This window comes from Pelodiscus sinensis, chromosome 9, assembly GCF_049634645.1.
Source record: "Pelodiscus sinensis isolate JC-2024 chromosome 9, ASM4963464v1, whole genome shotgun sequence".
NCBI lineage: Eukaryota > Metazoa > Chordata > Testudines > Trionychidae > Pelodiscus > Pelodiscus sinensis.
Genome location: NC_134719.1, coordinates 16,494,953 through 16,513,264, shown reverse-complemented (window position 1 = coordinate 16,513,264; position 18,312 = coordinate 16,494,953). Strand labels below are relative to the sequence as shown.

Sequence of the window (18,312 nt, the reverse complement as noted above, 5' to 3'; positions counted from 1 at the left end):
ATGTCTGGTATTTTCTGGATTTTTTTACCGGATAGCGGGCCCCAAAACCGGACTGTCCGGTAAAATACCAGACACCTGGCAACCCTCCCTTTAACTGTTGGCTGTTCAGGTCCTGAGTCTTCCCAGATGTTACTTGGGCTGCCATGCTCCATGCCAAGTGGCCGTTTTTTGATTTGGACAATCAGGGAGGTGCAACCCTGGACTGCAGAGGTGAGAAGCTAACACGCTAACCACCACTGCCAGCCATAGCGACAGAGTCAGGATCATAAAGAGCTACCTGCTGTTCTCATCCTTCACTTGGGTCATTCTCAGGAATCAGAGGTTGAGTTTAAGTGACGTGGTTTCTTGCTTAAATGCTGTTCATTGTCACTAAACGCCACTGTCAGTGGATTTGACGATGGGGAAGGCTGTTGGCATGCGGTGCGAGGCTGTGCGCTAAGCCTCACCCTGTCTTCAGACTGGGAAGGTGGATTTTGCTTTTGCAGTCACTGCCCTGTACATCGACACGTATCTGCACGTGCAGACACAGCCTGACCACTCTGGTTTTATGCAGGTTCAGTAAATTTCCCTTTATAGTCTCGATATTTTGCAATGATGAACAGCCAACTGTTTCTTTTCCTTGTTGCTGTTATTTGCATAGTAACATAAATGTGCATAGTGCTAAGCAGACAAAGCATCTATGACAATGTCCATGCCCCAAGCATTTATAATTTAAGGGCACAGTCTAGCAAACCCACATTATTTGGCATAGTGCTTCATGCCATTGAAATTATTAGCCACCATTTTCCCTCAAGGTAAGGCTTATTTGTTTCATCCAACAATACAAAGCAGCCCTATAGCAGGAAAACCTGGCCATGTGAGAATTCCCTCTAGCTTAGAAGAATCCTTGGTTGGTGTAGGGAGACAGCATGGCTTGGGGAGGAATGGAATGGCCAGGGTACCCCTACGTGTCTCTGATTCCTTGCTGTGACCCATGAGGCTGTTGGGAACATACACACAATAGAGCAGCCTGAAGTCTGTTCTTACTTGTGCCTGGGACCTTACAGCCCCAAGATCAGATTACAGAGTTGGCTTAAAGCCATTTTTCTCTCCTTTTCTATTTGGACAGCTTCATGGAGGGAATGGCATGCAGATTGTTGGGTCCTGGATTTTGAAAAATCTGTGTATGTTTTGAATTTTTCCTGTTGCTAAAATGGTTGTGTAGAAATGCATCCTGGAAAGACGGTCACCTTTTATCTTAAGCAACAATTGTTTTGGGGGTATTATTTAAAAAAATACTTTGCACTGATAAAGCACATATCCCTTTGTATCAGGCCCAACACCCTTTGTTGTGACTAGTGAACCCAGCTATCTTTAGAGGTGAATTTGACTCGCAGTAGGAGCCAAGCCCACTCTGCACCTCACCGGAGATGCTCAGCATCTTAAGTTATCAGAATCACCGGGGCCAACCCTGCATATTACTGAGCAACTTTTAGAAGGTGCAAAGCGCCCTGTGTTCCCACTGAGCTCAGTTTGTACCCAGTGACTTTCAGCAGATGCTTAGTGGAATTGCCATCAGCAGAGACTTATTATAATGTCTAAAAAATGTATTTGGAATATTGCGTTTGTACCTAGGCTAAAGGATACAGGGCTTGCTTTTCAACCTGCCAGGGCCCAAATAGAAAAAGATACATGACCCAGTCCTGGTGAATGCAAATCCATAGCAAAAATTCCACTTATTTCTATGAGAGCAGTATTGGGCATGCAGCCTGGGCCAAAGACCTCAAAAGGAAGGCAGCATGATCTAGTGGATAGGGAAGAGCACTAGGAATTAAAAGGCCTGACATATGTTCCTTACTCACCATTGGCTTGATCCTGTGCTCATCAGTCAATGGCAAAATTCCTATTTGATTTGTAGGTAGTACAGGATGAGGCCCTGTGTAACACTGGGGAAGACACTGAATATCTCCAGGTTTCACTTCCCCATCTGCATAATGGAAATAATTCTTTGTAAAGTGCTTGGAGATTGTCTGGTGAAAAGTGCTATGTATGGGCAATCTGATCTCTTAAAATGTTGCTATTCAAATAAGAAAACAAATAGTGCAGTGAGCTGCAAATGAGGTGTTGTTTCATGAGTCTGTCTGATGGTGACAAGTTAGAGTAAGGAACACCCAGACTGAGTGGTATGGGAGGAGGTGTGGGTCTGAAATGAGAGGTAGCTGAGAAACATGGATGCAGTCAAGATTGATAAACCCCAAATGTAGCATCCAGTACTTTGTCTGAAATGCCAAAATCCATCAGGACACTGATCCAAAAGAGCAATTTAAGCACGTTTGAAGCGAGGCCCAGTGTGTTTCCTCCCTTGCTTAGAAGTTACATCCCTGTTCTTTGCTGAAGTGGGACCTGAATATTTTACTCTCTTAACGTCCGTAGAACAAGGCCAACATTTGATCCATCAGCAACAAATCAGAGGCACGGGCACCTCAAGCATCCGCTGTGCCTTCTTCCAGCTCTTCCTTTCTACTCCGTTCTGGGAGGTGAGCTGCAGAGAGCTGGGTATGCAGGCAGCCTGGCTGGCTGTCCTGTCAGGGCAATGCAAGGAAACAATAAAACCACTTCCTGCTCTGAGTGTCAGGACCTCAGCATCCCATGTGCTGCAGCTCCTTGCACTGAGGGTCTCAGCAGCCACAGCCCCCATAGGCATTCAGTCCGGCTAGGAGGTATGAAGCTTTGCAAATGACTTTTCTATCCCTTCTAGTTTGCCTGCTTTTCTCCTCTCCACCCCCCAAAGCAGAGGAGATAATGTGGCTCTAATACTGATTTTCATTACAAAGGAACATGCCGGGTAGCCATTGAAATGAAAGAAATGCACCTAAATTACAATTTTATTATGGAACAAGCAGTAAGGTGAACTCCCATCAGCTATCTGAATGATCATTTTGCATCGACCAGATTCTTTTTATCCTCTCCGTTTTGTATCCTTCCTGCTATCCAGACTGTTTTCACCATCACCACAAAAGATCAATTTACAGCAGAATTTGTTCTGCACCAAACCCGAAAAGTCGCCAAAAATGCCTTTGGGCATTGCCTGACCGTAAAATATGAAATAGGAATCCCACATTCCAGGCTGGGCATGTAGAGGTGCCATTGGACACCCAAACACTAAGATTGAGAGGCAGACTTCTTGCTGTTCTACCTCACACTTCCCCAGGAGAGTCAAGGTGAACATGTAGGAGTTCCTATCTAAAAAGCACGTCTGGTTTCTGCATGCAGTGTGACTTGTTTTGATCTTTAACAAAATCAAAGGTGTGATTTTTTTTTTTAAAGTATGTTTCTTCCGATCTTTCAGTCTCCCTATTGTAAAATGTGACTTTTCTGACAAAAGCCTGTGTGTTCAGTTTAATTGTCTTGGCTGTTACATTCTGTGGGCCAAATACACCACTGGTGTAAATAGGAGCAAATCCCCAGAAGCCAATGGAATTGCAGCTGCTTCTGCTAAGAGTGACTTTGGCCCTCTTGGGAGAATTAAAGTGCTTCATCAACATAATGTTTAAAAAATAAATAACACACTTTCTGAAGTTTGGATTTTTGTACAATCACAGTATGAGTGGATCTTGACTTAGGCCCTGATCCTGCAGTTAGTTGTGCATGAACAGATGGCTCTGACATGCAGCTGTGTAGACTTTTAATAGGGTTGAGTAGAGAGGCCCCAGTCTGCTTGCTAGTTCACTACAAATTGCAGGATAAGGACCTTAGCTTGATTTCCCTTAATTGTAGGGCCAGGTGTAAGTCTGCACAGCTTAGCTGCATTCAGTGGAGCTCGGGATCTTGCAGTGAGTTCTGCCTGAGGGTTGTGCTTCTAAATCAATAGAGGTCCTCCCAGGAGGAAACTCATTGCAGGATCAGACCATTCATTTGCTTCAGTAACTTTGATGTGATATTATTTTTGAGTTTACCTTCAGCGCAGTGCTTGCTGTAACTTGAATTTTAGTGTTGATCAGCCCAGGTACCTTTGTTTCCCCACCTTTGAACCAAAGGGCAGTTCAATGCCCGGAGCAAGTTTGCAAACACTCAAGTTTACAGTATATATGAATCAGTCTTTATACTGAAGTGCCTTTTGTCTCTTCAAACATAGGATGGAAAGCGGATGTTTGGTACATACTTCCGGGTTGGTTTTTACGGGACTAAGTTTGGAGACTTGGATGAACAAGAATTTGTGTACAAGGAGCCTGCGATAACAAAGCTAGCTGAAATTTCCCATAGACTAGAGGTGAGATTATCGCGGCAGACCTGGAATTCCCTCTGTAAATTGAAATTAAGCTGCTTAAGCCTTAAAAGCTGGATTTTTATCATGAAATGTAGGTAGTGGCTGAAACAACAATCACTAGGCAAATGCACATCTTCCTTTCCCACTACTGACCACACTCTCTACTTGGAGGGGCCAGCAGGGCCACCCTGCATTTCCCCTCAGAAATAATAAATAACTTGACTTATTCCATCCTGCAGCTAGAAGCTAAGACTTGATACATTGCTTCCATGTTCTCAGTGTATTGCACTGTGTATTCATCTACATCGGTGCCTTTGCTAATACTCTTATTAAAGTCATTCCTCTCGATCTTTCTCAAATATGTTGTTTCTACATTAACATTTCCCTCTTTCTCTTAATATTTCATTCTGGGATCTCACCTGCCTGCCTGCACTGCCCTTCCTTTCCACCAAAACTGGGTGTTGATTGTCTTTCTCCCCTTAGTGAGACTTCATAAAAGAGATATCACTTGCCCTTGTTTAGGATTTCTTCCATTTACTTAGTAAATGTTTTTGGAGATTGAATCCAACTAGTTGGTGTTGCCCTGGAAAAACTCGCAACAACTAAGAGGGGCCTGGTTTTCAGAAAGTGATGCGTGTCCCTTTCCTGCCTCCTCCTCCAAGCCACCAAAATCAGGCCCCTTTTAATTGGGTGTCCAAAAAAATGAGGCACCTAAATCACTGGAAAACAATAGCCTGTGAAATTAATTTCACTTATTTATATACCTTCCCTTATCAAATGGAGGCAGGTATAGGGCCAGTGCCCACTGTCCAGCAGGGTTGACAGATTCACATGGAGGCCAGATGATTTGTCAGTATATGAGATTGGAAGGATTTAGATCTATCCTGACTTCCAGATTTTGTGCTGTAACCCCTAGAACCGAACTGATTACTTCTCCAAGTTCAACAGAACAAATTCAGCCCTTGCACAGCTTGGATTTGTACCCGTGATTAATTTGATCTAGTCTCTCTAATCCTCTTGCTCCAATTACAGAAATAGGCGTTGTTTTTCAACACAGTGTTCTCAATTGTAGGGATTTTATGGCGAGCGATTTGGTGAAGACGTGGTTGAAGTAATTAAGGACTCTAATCCTGTAGACAAATGTAAATTAGATCCAAATAAGGTAAGAGTTCAAAATACAGCCGTCGAGCTTAAGGCATTTGATACAGTCTTGTGTGACCTTCTTATCAATATGCTAGGGAAATACAACCTGGATGGGACTACTATAAGGTGGGTGCATAACTGGCTGTATAACCATTCTCAGAGAATAGTTATTAAAGGTTCACAATCATGTTTGAAGGACATAACAAGTGGGGTTATGCAGGGATCTGTTTTGGGATCAGTTCTGTTCAATATCTTCATCAACAGTGTAGATAATGGCATAGAGAGTACGCTTATTAAGTTTGCAGCTGATACCAAGCTGGGGGGAGAGGGTTATAATTCAAAATGATCTGGACAAACTAGAGAAATAGTCTGAGGTAAATAGGATGTTTAATAAGGACAAATGCAAAGTACTTCTCTCACGAAGGAACAATCTGTTTCACATATACAGAATGGGAACCAACTATCTAGGAAGGAGTACTGCAGAAAGGGATTTAGGGGTCATAGTGGATCACAAGTTAAACATGAATCAAAAGTGTGACACTGTTGCAAAAAAAGCAAACATGATTCTGGGATACATTAACAGAAGTGTTGTGAGCAAGACACAAGAAGTCATTCTTCTGCTCTACTTTGTTCTGATTAGGCATCAATTGTAGTATTGTGTCCAGTTGAAAGAGGTCCAGAGAAGAGCAACAAAAAATGATTAAAGGTCTAGAAAACATGACCTGTGAGGGAAGACTGAAAGAATTGGGCTTGTTTAGTTTAGAAAAGAAAAGACTGAGAGGGAACATGATAGTGGTTTTCAGGTATCTAAGAGAGTGTCACGGGGAGAGAATTGTTCTCCTTGACTTCTGACGATAGGATAAGAGGCAATGGAGGTTTAGGTTGGATTTTAGGAAAAACTTCTAAACTGTCAGGGTGGTTAAACACTGGAATAAAGTGTCTAGGGAGATTGTGGAATCTCCATCACTAATTTTAACAGCAGGTTGGATTGACATCTGTCAGGGATGATCTAGACAGTGCTTGGTCCTGCCAGAGGCCTGGACTCCATGACCTTTTGAGGACCCTTCCAGTTTTCTGGTATTCTGTGATTCTATGATTCTAAGTATTTAGAACACAGAGGGCAAAATCCTGGGCTGGGGACATCTTCTGCAGTGCAGTTCCCAGGAGAGGGCTGAGGGATGGCAAACCTGGGAGCATCCAGATGTGGAGATTCCACCCACACCACAGAAGAATACAGAAGAGGCTTCAAGATATGCACATGAATCCTGTGGATCCTGGGGAGATCAGTGGAAAGCCAAGGCCATCCAAAATCTGCCCTGCAGAGACAGCTCAGTGAAAAAGATAATGTAGCATCCTGCTGCATTATCTGTTCCTCATCACCTCTGCAGTGTGCAGGGGTGGTGTAATATCCATCGCCCTCTTCTTTGAGCCTCTGGCCTGCCCATTTCTTCCTCCCAAGTCTTGGAACAGCAGAGAGAAGCCAATCTGAGGAAGTGGGTTTTCCCCTGAACGCTCATTGTTTTTAAAAGTTGTTTTTAAAGAAGCCAATAGGAGCTTTGTTTGAGGAAGGACAGAGTAAAAAGTGAGTTAGGGTACCCCAAAGAGTGGAGAGGAGAAATAGCCCTGTTTCTTAAAGGTGAGACTGGTTATTGTGAAGCTAATTCCGTGGTGTCTAACACACTAGCCACATATGGCTATTTGGTCAATTGAATGTGGCTAGTTTGCTTCAGAACTGGTTGGACACCACAGAACTAAATGGGAGGAATCAGAATTTATCTCCTGGCACTCTGGCTTCCCTCTGCGTTGTTTTGTCATTGGAAATCTTGCTTTCCCTAATCCAGGCCTACATTCAAATAACCTATGTGGAGCCCTATTTCGACACCTACGAGATGAAGGACAGGATAACCTATTTTGACAAAAACTACAACCTGCGGCGGTTCATGTACTGCACACCCTTTACCCTAGATGGACGTGCTCATGGGGAGCTACATGAACAGTTCAAGAGGAAGACGATCTTGACGACCTCCCATGCTTTCCCTTACATTAAAACCAGAATAAATGTCAGTCATAAAGAAGAGGTGAGACCCGGGCATCAGGCATATTGTAAATCCCGAACAGTGTTGAGTGGCAAAGCAATGCATTAAACTGTCACAACCAAAAGTCCAATACGCTGTGTAGAAATAAGATTCTCAGTCACTCCTACGTTGCTGACGCTTTGGCTACGTCTAGACTGCATCCCTCTGTCGACAGAGGGATGCAAATCAAGCACATCAAAATTGCTAATGAAGCCAAGATTTAAATATCCTGCACCTCATTAGCATAAATATGGCCGCCACTTTTTTTCAAAACTGCTTCCCTCCCTCCCCCTCCAAAAAAACAACTTGGCAGTCTAGACACAGCTCTGTTGAAAATAAAGCCTTTTTCGACAGATCCTGTATTCCTCAAAAAATGAGGTTTACAGGATCTGTTGAAAAAGGCTTTAGTTTCGACAGATCCACGTCTAGACTGCTGGGGGGGTTTTTCGGAAAAAACTCCATTTAAAAAAAAAAAGTGGTGGCCATGTTTATGCTAATGAGGTCCCGGCTTCATTAGCAATTTCGACGTGCCTAATCTACATCTCTCTGTCGAGAGAGAGAGATAGTCTAGACATACCCTTTTGTTACATTATCCTAAATGGCAAAGCCACTTACTATAAGTTTAACATTTGTGGTTGTACCATTCAGCTGAGGGTACCAGACTCAGCTGTTTCTCTTCCTTGAGAGTATTTTGGTGCTGGACCTTAGTTTATCTGAGACCTTGTCTATATACAAACTTAAATAATTGGAAACTCCTAAGTGGATACTCTTTATTCTGATTTAAGAGTGACTTGTTTTGCTTTAGCTTTAAACCTCTTCCTAATCAATTTAAACTAAACCAAAATAAGACTAGTTTAAACCAATATAAGTGCTTCTGCACAGCCTTTTGAACTGGTTGAAAATCACACCCGATGTTGAACTTGTGCAAGTCTGTGTATGTAGACAAAACACTGAGTCTGATCTATAGTAGCATGAATTACATCTCTGCATTTACTAGTGCTCCACCTCTGTAGCTATACTGTGTTCCTCCCTCACCTATGTCAGGAGGCTCCCACTAATAGAAAAAAATTGTCCTGATGTAATTTAAGCCAAGATTTTCCATTATAGGAACCTTCAGCCAGGGTTCTAAATATATACTCAGGTACCGAAATAAGGCTGTAATCCTGCAATTTCCTAAATGTGGGTTGATTGAACATAATGGAGAGTGCAACAGACATAAGTGACCTAATTTTTAAAAGCTCTACACGTCCAGCCACAGACGCACTTTGGAAAATCAGGTCACCTATTTAGGTCCCTAAAGGAAGTCTCAGAGATGGGGATCTCAAAACATCCTAAGTGACCTCAAAACACCAGTCCTCTTAACTTCTAGTGGGATTTATGTTCCCACATCACGTAGGGTTTTTTGAGAATCCCACTCTAGAAAGCCCAGTTTTAGGCACCTCTTTTTGAAAATCTTGACCCTAATAAAAAAAAATACAGGCCACATATTTCTGGCTAATGTTTGTCTCTGCAGATAATTTTGACACCCATCGAAGTTGCCATAGAGGACATGCAGAAAAAAACACAGGAATTAGCTTTTGCAACTCATCAAGATCCAGCAGATCCAAAGATGCTCCAGATGGTGCTGCAAGGTTCAGTTGGTACAACAGTAAATCAGGTGATAATCACTTTGGGGTATTGTATATTACTCAGGCAGATGTTCACGGTTGGTGGAGGCTTAAGGTTGTGTCAGTGAAAACTTCTTGTGTCTGGATTTTTTTCATTTAATTTTTAAAATGTACACAGGTCCTTTTAGAAACATACTTGCCAGCTAATAGCTCAGTTGAAGTGACAATGAAAATATCAAGCAACCAAGAGATTGGGATCTGTGGGAAGTGGACAGAGCAGATCAGTTGCAGGTTTTTATTGCTGTGGAATGTGGCTATGTGATGGTTTGATACCTTGCTTTGTGTCTTATGCAGAGCTGAGCATATTGTTCATTCTCTGTAAATAATTATTATAGTTTTGCTTTTAAAATTGTTCTTGTATGCACGAGAGATAGCATTGTGATCCTGGCAAATTGCTACTGTGGCCCTTTTTGTTTGGGAAAACTGGATACCTGTAACATTAGGGATAGTCTAGGAGGGGAAAAGTGAAAATCCTGAGAGGTTATAGAAAGATTTTACACTCTGTTGTTGCGGGAACATAGTACTTAAGTATCTCAGCAACAGAAAATCAACTATGAGGGAAAAGTAGTTGAAGTGCCCTGAATTAAAACCAACTATACAGTAGAACGAGGGCACTTCTAATATAATTGCTGCCAGAGACATTTTACTCCTGTCCAAATTGCTCTAGGCAATGACAGATACAATTGTGGGCTTTTTGTATGTTTCTGTCAAGTGGGAAATAGTAGTTTACAGTACTACACTCTAAGCTGGCCCAACTTGGTTGGTTGGCCTGCCACTTGTTGGTATCCAGAATCATATCTGCTTACTTATACAAATAAATATTGATACTTTTCACTCTGGTTAGCCCCGTAGAACTACCAAAGCTAGGAATGAGTGAGCAGGATTATATTTTGATTTCTGCATTATCAGTTGAATTAAAAGTAATACCATTGCACAGGTAAAAGATGAGGGAAGATTTTTGCCTGGAGAATCGTTACTAATGCACAAGCCAGAAAATTTGTAACTTGAGTTTCAGACCGTAGGTTCATTTGGCAGGGCTGGCAAACAACTTCTGATTCAGTTTTAAAAATCTCTTTACTTGATTTCTGAAGACCCCATTGAGAGAGAATAAATGTGGAACCTCATATATTTATAGTCACTTTCTAAAAGCAGACCCACACTTCAAAAAATTATCTTAAGAATCACACCCACTTTCAGTTATCATGATAGTTGGTGATTTCCTCTGTACCGAAGACACAGTTTTCCAAGAAACATGCTAGAAATTTCTCCAATGGATACGACAGGCAGTGCAGAGAAACTTATTCTTTTCTCTTCTACTCCTAAAGGGACCACTAGAAGTTGCACAGGTTTTCTTGTCTGAAATACCCAATGATCCAAAGCTCTTCAGACACCATAACAAGCTACGGCTCTGTTTCAAAGACTTCACAAAAAGGTATAGAGTACTGGCTTCAAACTTCTTTCAAAAACATTTATTTTCAGTGCATCAAACAGAAATTGATATAGCAATAGAAGGGGGCATCCTGTGTCTGTTAAGAGAATACACTTGTAATGAAGCAAAAGATACAGTAATCACCATTTGCACTGTTGAAGGAACAAGTCTGTTTAAAGAATGTGTTTTCTGTTCCTTGGTGCTATCACTCTGAGAAATACTGCTGTCAAGGGGCCCAAGTCATTAGGCATGGGTGTGTATATGAAATGAATTGGAGGTCTCAGCTGATTTCTTTATGGACAGGTGTTCTCATCTCAAAAACTCCACCACCAGAATTGGCACTAATGGATATCTTTATTGATAGTGTAAACAAACTGCAAAAGCAAAAAGCAAACTGTTGATTTGGCAGAAAGGCTGAATTAGCACTCCAAGTGGGTTTGAAGCATGTTGGCAGAGTTCTTGAAGGACATGTGTGCTGCTGCTATATTTCTCCTTCCTTGTTGGTAAAGAGAATTGCTGTCTCAAACCAGTGCTAAACCTCACAAGCATTTAAACAATTGGTGAAAATAATTGAAATAGCAATATTTCCTCCTCTTTTGAGCTACTAAATCCAGTTGCAGCCTGGTTGTTCGTTATTAAATAAAGAGGCATTGGTATGTTTAATTTACATTGTTCAAAATACTAGAGTTCAGAGCGAACATTTAATAGTCTGTGGCTTGATAATCTTTTCCTAGGGCTGGCAATGAAAACATCTGTCTTTAAGCCCCCTCTCCCTATTTGGACTGAGAATGCCTGTGTGGAGATAAGCTTTTCCATTCCTTCTCACAGAGGAGAAATGTTACAGGAGAACAAATTAAAATTAAAAATGAAGCACAACTCTGTGAATAAAATGGAAATTGGAAATGTGACTCACTATCTCTCCCCAAGGACACCAACCAGATAAGTGGAGTCCTTATTACCCAAAAGACAAGATAGAGGATATTAAGTGTCAAGCTGGAAGAGTAGGATTAAATGATCTCTTGCTAATAAATGAACAGGCATCTAGCAAGCAGGTTCCCTGTTGTCTACCAGAATTTTACAAAATGCTGTTTTCTAGGTGTGAAGATGCGTTACGCAAAAACAAAAGCCTGATAGGACCAGACCAAAAGGAATATCAGCGGGAGCTTGAGAGGAACTATCATCGACTCAAGGAAGCACTCCAGCCCTTGATAAATAGAAAGATCCCGCAGTTATACAAGGCAGTTTTGCCTGTCACTTGCCACAGGTGGATATTAATTTTACTCTTTCAACCTAGCACGGGTAATGTTTAAAAATAAATACGCAGCTGGAATGGTATGGCATAGAGAGGACATAGGAATGGGAACAGGAGATTAGGTAATGGGAATGGGAACAGGAGATCTTTCAAGAGGAAATGCAGGTGGGTCCATCTCTTTCCCCATCTGTCTTGCACTTCAGGATATCAAGTTTGCCTTTAGGGATATGGCCAGTTTGCCTTTGCAGATTTTTCTGGTGTGCCCCCTCCCCCTTTTCCTCACTCCATTAGGTTGGTCCTTCCCCATAACAGGTTCAAGATTCTTCCTCCTCCCAGTCCAGTCAGTTCTGTACCAAAAATTGTGGGGAGTGGAGCCGAGAGATAGCCCAGTGGAGCCTTAAGTGGTAGCTAAAGAACCCAGGGGGGTGAGTATCCTGGCCAGATGCATGGTATGGATTGTGGAGCTTCACATTAGAAAGCCAGTGAATGTTGTCTATGTTGGGAGACCTTTCTGAAGCACTGATCATTTCCATTCCTCTACAGTGGTTTTTAACATTAAATCATAAAATCAAGTAGGTCAGGAGCCATTTGAGCTAGTAGTGTTGTAAAAGCTGATTTTAACAAGTGTACTTGTATGGAGAAGTTCCTGCAATGGGTGGTAAAAAGTACCCACCCAAAACTACTGCAACATCCTGAAAAGACAGGCGTTGGTCGACAATCCTGAAAACAGGATAGTAGTTAAGTTTCTCCTGTTACACATTCCTTGCTTATTGAAGAAGTGGCGCACTTAGAAATTCCTGAAATTAGCCTTCTCTTTATCCCTAATTGCCATTTGTATGTCTTCTGTGGCTTAGAACAGGGAGGAGATTAATGACATAATTCATGCAATGATCCAGAAGCAAGTTAGGGTGAAATAGCACACAATTGTGTTAACACTTAAACTTAATATGTTCTAATGCCAAACCATTATTTGATCTGAGGAAGTGAGTCTGGCCCACGAAAGCTCATCATCTAATAAACCATCTTGTTAGTCTTTAAAGTGCTACATAGTCCTGTATTTTGTTAATGCCAAACCAGTCTGTGCTTTTTTAAATATATATCACTGAGGCATAGGAAAAGAAGCCTAACTTTTTTAAAGGCAAGTAGCAGGCTAGCTACAGTTCCTTTCATTGTATGCACACTTTTACTGTTTTCTTTGCATAACGCCTTTAAAACAATTCTTGCTACATGCAACTGCTTCAAAAGAATATAGCCCACGTCCTAAAGTTTCCTGTTGGTGTAGCTTTTGTTCAGCAGTAGAAAGCAACAGGAAAAAACAGTGTTTCGTACATAACTCTGCTGTCCTAAAGCAACTAGAATTCAGCAACAAACTGACAGATTGAGTTTATTTTCCTGCTAATTGATGCCAGTTGCATCATTATTCAAAACTATGTTCTCAATTCTATGAACAGATCATGAACCATTTTCGAGTATTCTTTATTTTGAGCTATTGCTAGTTAGTTGTTGATTGGTCAGGTAAGTCACATAGTTTTGTTGCTTTTTTGTTCTCTGGCTGGATGATCTCACAAACCCTACTGCCACAAATAAATTGCCAAGGGAGGTGATGGAGTCTCCCTCTCTGGAGATATTTAAGAACAGGTTAGATACACATCTGTCAGGGATGGTGTAGACAGAGCTTGGTCCTGCCTTGAGGGCGGGGGGCTGGACTCGATGACCTCTTGAGGTCCCTTCCAGTCCTATTATTCTATGATTCTAGGTGCACAGGCTACATGCCCCTCTGAATTTCATCATCTGTGAATATTAATGTCATTAAAACAAATCTCTCAAATATTCTCAAAAAAAGAAACTCAAATTAGCATAGGTAACTTTAAAAACTCAAGTCAGTTTTTGCAGTATTCCATTATAGCAAACATAGAAGTTATGTACAGAAAGGCACTGTTTATCTTAATGGAGAGCATGGACATTTTAATTCGCAGTGGAAAATTTGAGCTTAACATATTGTGGGTTTTTTTTCTTTCGCCCCCTCAGAGACTCCTTCAGCAGAATGAGCCTTCGCAAAATGGACATCTAAACAAATTTTCCAAAAAAAGCACTTATTTTTAAGGTATTGAAAGGAGTGAGCCATGGTAACAACGTTGGGAATCAAAGAAGTTTTATTGAGAAATAAAACTTGGACTTCATCCTGGACACCACCACCACCACCCTCCCTCCCACCCACACAAAGAAGTGTTAAGTGGCCAAAATTATTCTGAATTGTCAAATGTAGACTTGATGTTTAAAAAAAAAAATCATGGCTGTGGTATACAAAGTACTGGTGATACGCTGTAAACTTACCTGTTTTTAAGGCATTTTTATGACTCAAAGGTACACTAAATGCATTTATCATTATTTATAGCATTACCTAATGTTAAATTTATTTCCTTTTTAGTTCATATATTTAATTTATATTAGGAGCATTTGCAGATGCATTTTGAACAGTTTTTAATGTAGTGCTGGTTATTTCAATGGTACTATTAAATATGTGACTGTTTACACTTTAATTTACTATGTGTTGGACTACAGAGCTCATCACCTTTGAGGAGAAAGCTAGAGAAATAAAGGTAAGACTTAAGCCAACACTTCTTAAACAAGTATAGTGACCACTATTCTCTCTAACTTGTTTTTATATCTTTGGTGGGGACTGTTACAACGGAAAATAACTTTGCATATCCTCCTCAGACAATGGGATCTCCAGCGCTGACTTAGATTTGCTGGGGCTTAGGGCCAAAGGTTGAAACAGAAGAGCGAGGGCTTAAGTGCTAGGGCTTAGGTTACAGGCTCCTTTAGGCTTTCCCCCCTCTCCTCTTCCTGGGTCAGACTTCAGTCCTCTCTCCTTGGGTCATGCAGTAATTTTTGTTGTTAGCGGTACAGTAAAGTTTGAGTACCACTGCTTTAGAATATTACTTTGGCAGACATTTTTCTGGAAAACACAAGTAATAATTCAGAAGTAATGATTTGTAACAGTTTACAACTTAATTAGACCCGAATGAAATTTTGTGGCCAAAGAAAATGCATTTCTATATCCTAATGGATTTTCTCCAAGCCAATTTCAAAGGCCAGCAGCAAAAAATGGAGGTTCAAGAACCTTTATAGCAGAAAGATTGCAAGAACCTTTTGTAATGGAAAATGTTAGGCAATTTAAAGATAAAGCTTCAGAGGGGTAGCCGAATTAGTCTGTAAGAGGAAAAACTTAAACAACAACAAATAGTCTAGTAGCATTTTACAGACTAACAAAACACATAGATGGTATCTTGAGCTTTCGTGGGCACAACCCACTTCTTCAGATGATACTCCAGTCATCTGAAGAAGTGGGTTTTGCCCATGAAAGCTCATGATACCATCTACATGTTTTATTAGTCTTTTAGGTGCTACTAGACTATTTGTTGTTTTTTACAGATAAAGGTCGCTGTAGATTTTCCCCCACGGAAGGGATATTTAAGAGTCAAGAAGGAAAGGTTTAAGACTGCATTTGTTCAATTACAGTTGGATCTCCCTGGCTCGGCATCCTCAGGACCAGACTAGTCCCGAAAAAGGGAGTTTGCTTTACCAGAAGAAGTCCTTCTGCACCCAGCCTCTGGGACGGGTGGGCAAGAGGCAGCTAGAGAGCTGGATTTGGCCCGCCGAGCCACCGGATCCAGCCCACAGCTGTTTCGCCGGCACCCTTAGTGCAGAGCAGGAGCAGCTGCTTTAAACAGTAGGCTGCTAACTGCCGTGCAAGCTGGGCAGAGAGGTGAAAACTTCGAACACTGTCCTCATCCCCTAGCAAAATCTCCAAGCTCCTATTGACCAGTGTCTGGGCAATAGGAGCTGAGAAATTTTGCTGAAGGCAGGGGCAGCAAATGAAGCCTCCTCACCACCTTCTACCCCCTCACTCCCCTCCCTTGCTGTGCTGAAGCAGAGCCCCATGGAACAGCGTACAGGAATGGAGTCTGCAGAGCTGCTGGCTGGGAGCTGCTTAGGTAAGTGCCTCCCAGACAGAGCCTGCCTCTGGTATCCCACCCCCTCAACTACCTGCCCCAGACCACCACCCAAACCCTCTGTATCTCCTCTTCCAGGTCACAACTCCCTCCCAGGCCCTGCACCCTCCCCTACAGCTCTTCCTGTAGGCCAGAATCTTATCCTGGACCCTGCACCCCAAGCCCCTGCCCCAGATTATAACCTCTTCCTTCACCCAAACCCCCTTTCAGACTCCATACTACCCCCCTGCATCCCAGTCCTCTAGCTCAAGCTCCCTTCTACACCGTATCTCCTGTCTCTGATGCAGTGTCCTCTCCACAAAAGTGCAGCCTTTGACCACTTATCAAAATCTTAGAGTGGCCCCACATTAAAAATTATTGTCCATCACTGCTCTGGGCTCTCCTTGGTAGCCGTCCTCCTGGCCACTGACCCTGACTTCCAATCTTAGCTGGGCTCCCAGCTGTCACCCTCTCTGCCACCGGCCTCCCAACTGGCTTCTCCTCCCAGTTGCCAGAGATTTCTCATCCAGCAACATTTTGTGGACTTGCTGGACCAGAAAGGTTCAACTGTATTGCAAATTGATATTTCAGGAATAGTAGAAATTGCTATGGGCTAAGGATGTTAAATTGTGTATAATCAGCTAATCAAGTAGTTGATGACATTTCCATCGACTACTTGATGAGTCGAAAAGGGGGGAAACTGTAAGGGCCACAGCGGGGCCAGGAGCTAACCCCGCTTTGGCTCTTACTACATTTAAAAGGCAGAAGCGCAGCGTCTAGGACCGGGTGTGAGCTGGGACAGCTGAGTCCCAGCTCACGCTGGATCCCCTGCTGCTCCTCTGCCTCCCCCGCCAGCCTGAGGAGACAGCGCTAGTGGAAACTGACTTAAGCCGGCTCCCCCTAGCACTTGGCTCCTGCTCTCCCTCCTTGCCTCCATTGATAGAGGCACCAAGGTGGGAGAGGAGGGGGGAGAAGCAACTAGTCACTTATTTCCCTACTTTGGGCAAGTCACTGTCTGAGCTGGTACTACCAGAAGATATTTTTAATTCACAGTATTCAGTAAGATATTGTAAATTGCTTGATTATAAATTGAAGATGTTGCTCTATGGCTATTGTGTGTAATTGTGGAAGAGCGCTGGCTTTAGCATTGGATATACTATACTCTTTGCTCTATTTAAAGTTGCTTCAATATCTGTTGTTGCTGCACTTGAAGGACATACATGTAAGAAACAGTCTGTCAGGGCAATGCCTTTATGGGCCAAAGTTATGAAAAAATGTATTTGTATTTTGGCAGGCTGAAATTGAACAAGCCCTCCTCTAGGTGTGGTAAGATTGTGTGGTAGGGTGTTTTAGATTGTGCAAAGTTTTGCAGGGCAGGGTTATATTCAGATTGGTATTAACATTATTGGACAGTTCTTGTTTTAAACTAAATAACTCAGTCTCACTCTGATACCTACTGTGGAGAAGGAAGGCATCAAGAGTAGGGATGTTAAAATGTGTTTATTTTGCTAAATGTGTAATCACTGGAAATTTCCAGCTGTTACACATTTATATGCCTGGGGGTAGGTGCCTCTGCAGGAGCCAGTACGCCAGCACTGTGCCTGCTCTCCCTGATACAGAACTCATCAGTTCACCTTCATAGTTACATGTATCAGAGGCGGGGGGCGGGGGGGGGGGGGAAGAGACCCTGAGAGACCCTGCATGTATCCATGAAGGTGAACTGATGAGTTTACACTATCCTATCCCTGATCAAAAGGTACGTAGAGACAAATTTCTCTCTTTTGGAAGAAGAATCATTATAGACTTATTCAAATAATAAATAGCTATTAGTATAAGTACATTTTCCAAGGCACCTTTAAATGTGTTCCTCAGTAACACTACAGACCTACATCAGTCCAAGGCTGAAACATGCTTATTAATATATTTTTAGCCTCTGTCTTGCACAACTGAGCTATGTTTGAATCGTACGAGGGGCCTAGCAGAATATTTGAGTAATTTTATTAAAGTTTTATCACCCTTTCTTTTGTGACACATAGGACAATTTACAGTTTTAATTCCTTACACAAAGATAACTTTAAATATGTTCTGAAAATGAGAACATTTCCATACTATCTCTCTTTCGAGAATGTTCCATACATGGTTTTTTCCATAAGGTTTCCATGTCACCCACTGTCATGACAACAAATTTAAGTTACTTATCCTATTACATACCAATACTCTTAAAAGAAGACTGGAAAATAATGCCCTATGACATCTTTCACTAAGTCAGAAAGATAGTTTTCAGTCTAGATTTACCCAGAAAAAGAGCTAAATTGTTCTTCAAATAATGCAGGCTATTCCATGTTAGAACAAAAAATGCTAAATTCTAGACCTTGTCTTTCCTAATTGATGAATCTCTCCTCCCCTCATTAGTTGTCAGTGATAGCACCATTTGAAATTTTAATCTGTAGTCGTACGTAAAATATATTCTGTGCTTTTTCCTCAGCTTTGTAAAATGCCAGGCCA

The 18,312-nt window shown here is 41.9% G+C and overlaps 1 protein-coding gene across 11 annotated transcripts in view; it reads left to right on the top strand.

Moving 5' to 3' along the window:
- The window catches only part of DOCK7 (dedicator of cytokinesis 7), a 164,663-nt gene extending 150,235 nt beyond the window's left edge, over positions 1-14,428 (top strand). For 6 of the 11 annotated variants that reach the window (XM_075936135.1, XM_014575330.3, XM_075936138.1 and 3 more), the window contains 7 exons: positions 4,115-4,249; positions 5,319-5,408; positions 7,231-7,467; positions 8,978-9,121; positions 10,457-10,563; positions 11,657-11,824; positions 13,841-14,428. In XM_075936135.1, coding sequence (XP_075792250.1) covers positions 4,115-4,249; positions 5,319-5,408; positions 7,231-7,467; positions 8,978-9,121; positions 10,457-10,563; positions 11,657-11,824; positions 13,841-13,883 — 924 coding nt within the window. In that variant the 3' untranslated portion in view covers positions 13,884-14,428. Of the gene's footprint in view, positions 1-4,114; positions 4,250-5,318; positions 5,409-7,230; positions 7,468-8,977; positions 9,122-10,456; positions 10,564-11,656; positions 11,825-13,840 lie in introns of those variants that run through there. The other 5 variants (XM_075936139.1, XM_075936137.1, XM_006126761.4 and 2 more) reach the window with 2 other exon arrangements.
- Positions 14,429-18,312: the final 3,884 nt, after the last annotated feature.